Source organism: Penaeus monodon, chromosome 25 (assembly GCF_015228065.2).
Source record: "Penaeus monodon isolate SGIC_2016 chromosome 25, NSTDA_Pmon_1, whole genome shotgun sequence".
Classification (NCBI taxonomy): Eukaryota; Metazoa; Arthropoda; class Malacostraca; order Decapoda; family Penaeidae; genus Penaeus; species Penaeus monodon.
This window is the reverse complement of record NC_051410.1, coordinates 34371492-34373242: the sequence shown is the minus strand read 5'-3', so window position 1 is coordinate 34373242 and position 1751 is coordinate 34371492. Positions and strand designations below refer to the sequence as shown.

Below are 1751 nucleotides of genomic sequence, written 5' to 3'. Positions count from 1 at the left end.
AGATTTTCTCTTCTAAGAGCAGCGGTTCACTGGTATGACATCCTTTCTATCATGCAGCTGAGCAGGAGGTGTAAGTTGCCCAGAACTACTATATCTTTGAGCATTTCGTTGAAATATGTGTTTTTTGCACAGCTTCAAAAGTGCGAAAGGAAAATTAGTAACAGAGTAAGGTAATATTCCAGCAAATAACTCTGTAGATATAATGATATATATAAATTTAAAACTTCATGAGATTGCTGCCAGATTTGTTGCCTAAATTTTTTCCCAAAAAAATGATATTTTCAGCCCAACCCCTCCTCCTCTACTAGAAGCTCCCCTTAATTATCATGCACACATGATCTCCATCTGAATATCAAGACGACTATCACAAATCCCTAATCCACTAATTTTCAAGTAATTAATTAAAAATTATACCAGCTTCCTTATGCGTTGATTGTCAGTCTCCGGTGTAAAATCATGAGACATAGGTAGAGGCTGATCTTCACGTGAGATGACAGCTCGGGAATCCCCTGCATTGGCTAAGAAAAGTTTGCCATGGATGAAGAGTGCAACGCATGCAGTGCACCCTCCTTGCAACTGGAACTTCAGCCGATCTTCACCAATCACATTATCCTGAAAGACACAATCACATTAACCTGGAGTTATAAAATCCTGGAGTTATAAAATCCTGGAATTATAAAAGTACAAAGATAAATAATACTGAGTTACCATATATGAATCTTTCTTGCATTCATTACATACCATTTCCCAGAAGGCACACTCTAGTGCACCAGTTACAACATTTTCCACTGTGATTTCTTTATCTGGCAGCCAGAGTGGTGATTGTGACTTAGTACTCTTGTCCTCATTAGGATCAGGCAGGAGAACATCAATAACATCACATAATTTTTCCTGTGGAAGACAATAGATATTTTCCCCTTAAGTATCAATGAGAGGTGGGAGGCAGGTAGGACATAATAACATAAAAAAAAGGACATACATATATAACATTAACGACTTCTGCAAAATTATAGCACTAACATGAATGATATGGTGAAGCTGATTAGCTGCGGCCACTGCAGCTCCCCATCCTGCATGCCCATCAAACACCCCAAAAATGAAGTATGGAAGAGACACTGAGGACACCGGGGGAGGCTGTGGGGTCGTGGACGGAGGGATGCTGGAAGTCTTGCTGTCTGGCTGACTAGTGATAGCAGGTGCTGGGGATGGAGATGGCTCTGCCAGTGGATGCTGCAAGACTACACCTTGTCTGATTGTGTTAGTGCTTCTGCTCTCCTCACCACTAGTGTTGCTTTTATTGGCATCCTGAGAGCCTTTACTATTAGAATTTTCCTTTTTGTCCTTTGTGTTGCTAGTGGAAGTTTCTGTAATAGCTCCCTGAGGTGATAAGACAACTGTGTGTTCTTGTGCTGCTCCCACTTTTGAGGGCTCCACCTCCTCTGCATGGCCATTGACAAAAGGCTCATTCCTGACTGAAAGACTTTGTTCTTTGGACAGTGTGGGTGATGACCGGCTATTGGATGACTCCGACCTCATAGGACGCGTGAGGAGCCCTGTGTGCACCATGGCCTGGTCCTCATTTTTCTTGGATTTTCCTGCATTGATTGTCCTGCAAGTAGAGATTATTCATTAAAAGTTTACCATATTATAGATCTGAATAAAAATATATGAAAATTTGTCTTACTTCTATATGCAACACTGAATGGACACTTAATATGATCATATCAGAATACAGTGCACACATAGTAACA

General features: G+C 40.9%; 1 protein-coding gene across 1 annotated transcript in view; it reads right to left on the bottom strand.

The window, feature by feature from the left end:
• LOC119589169 (protein phosphatase 1H-like) overlaps nucleotides 1-1609 on the bottom strand; it is a gene marked incomplete at its 5' end in the record, with an annotated part of 8912 nt that extends 7303 nt beyond the window's left edge. The window contains 3 exon segments of the mRNA XM_037937761.1: nucleotides 415-612; nucleotides 742-891; nucleotides 1021-1609. Of these exon segments, the coding sequence (XP_037793689.1) occupies nucleotides 415-612; nucleotides 742-891; nucleotides 1021-1609 (937 nt within the window).
• Nucleotides 1610-1751: the final 142 nt, after the last annotated feature.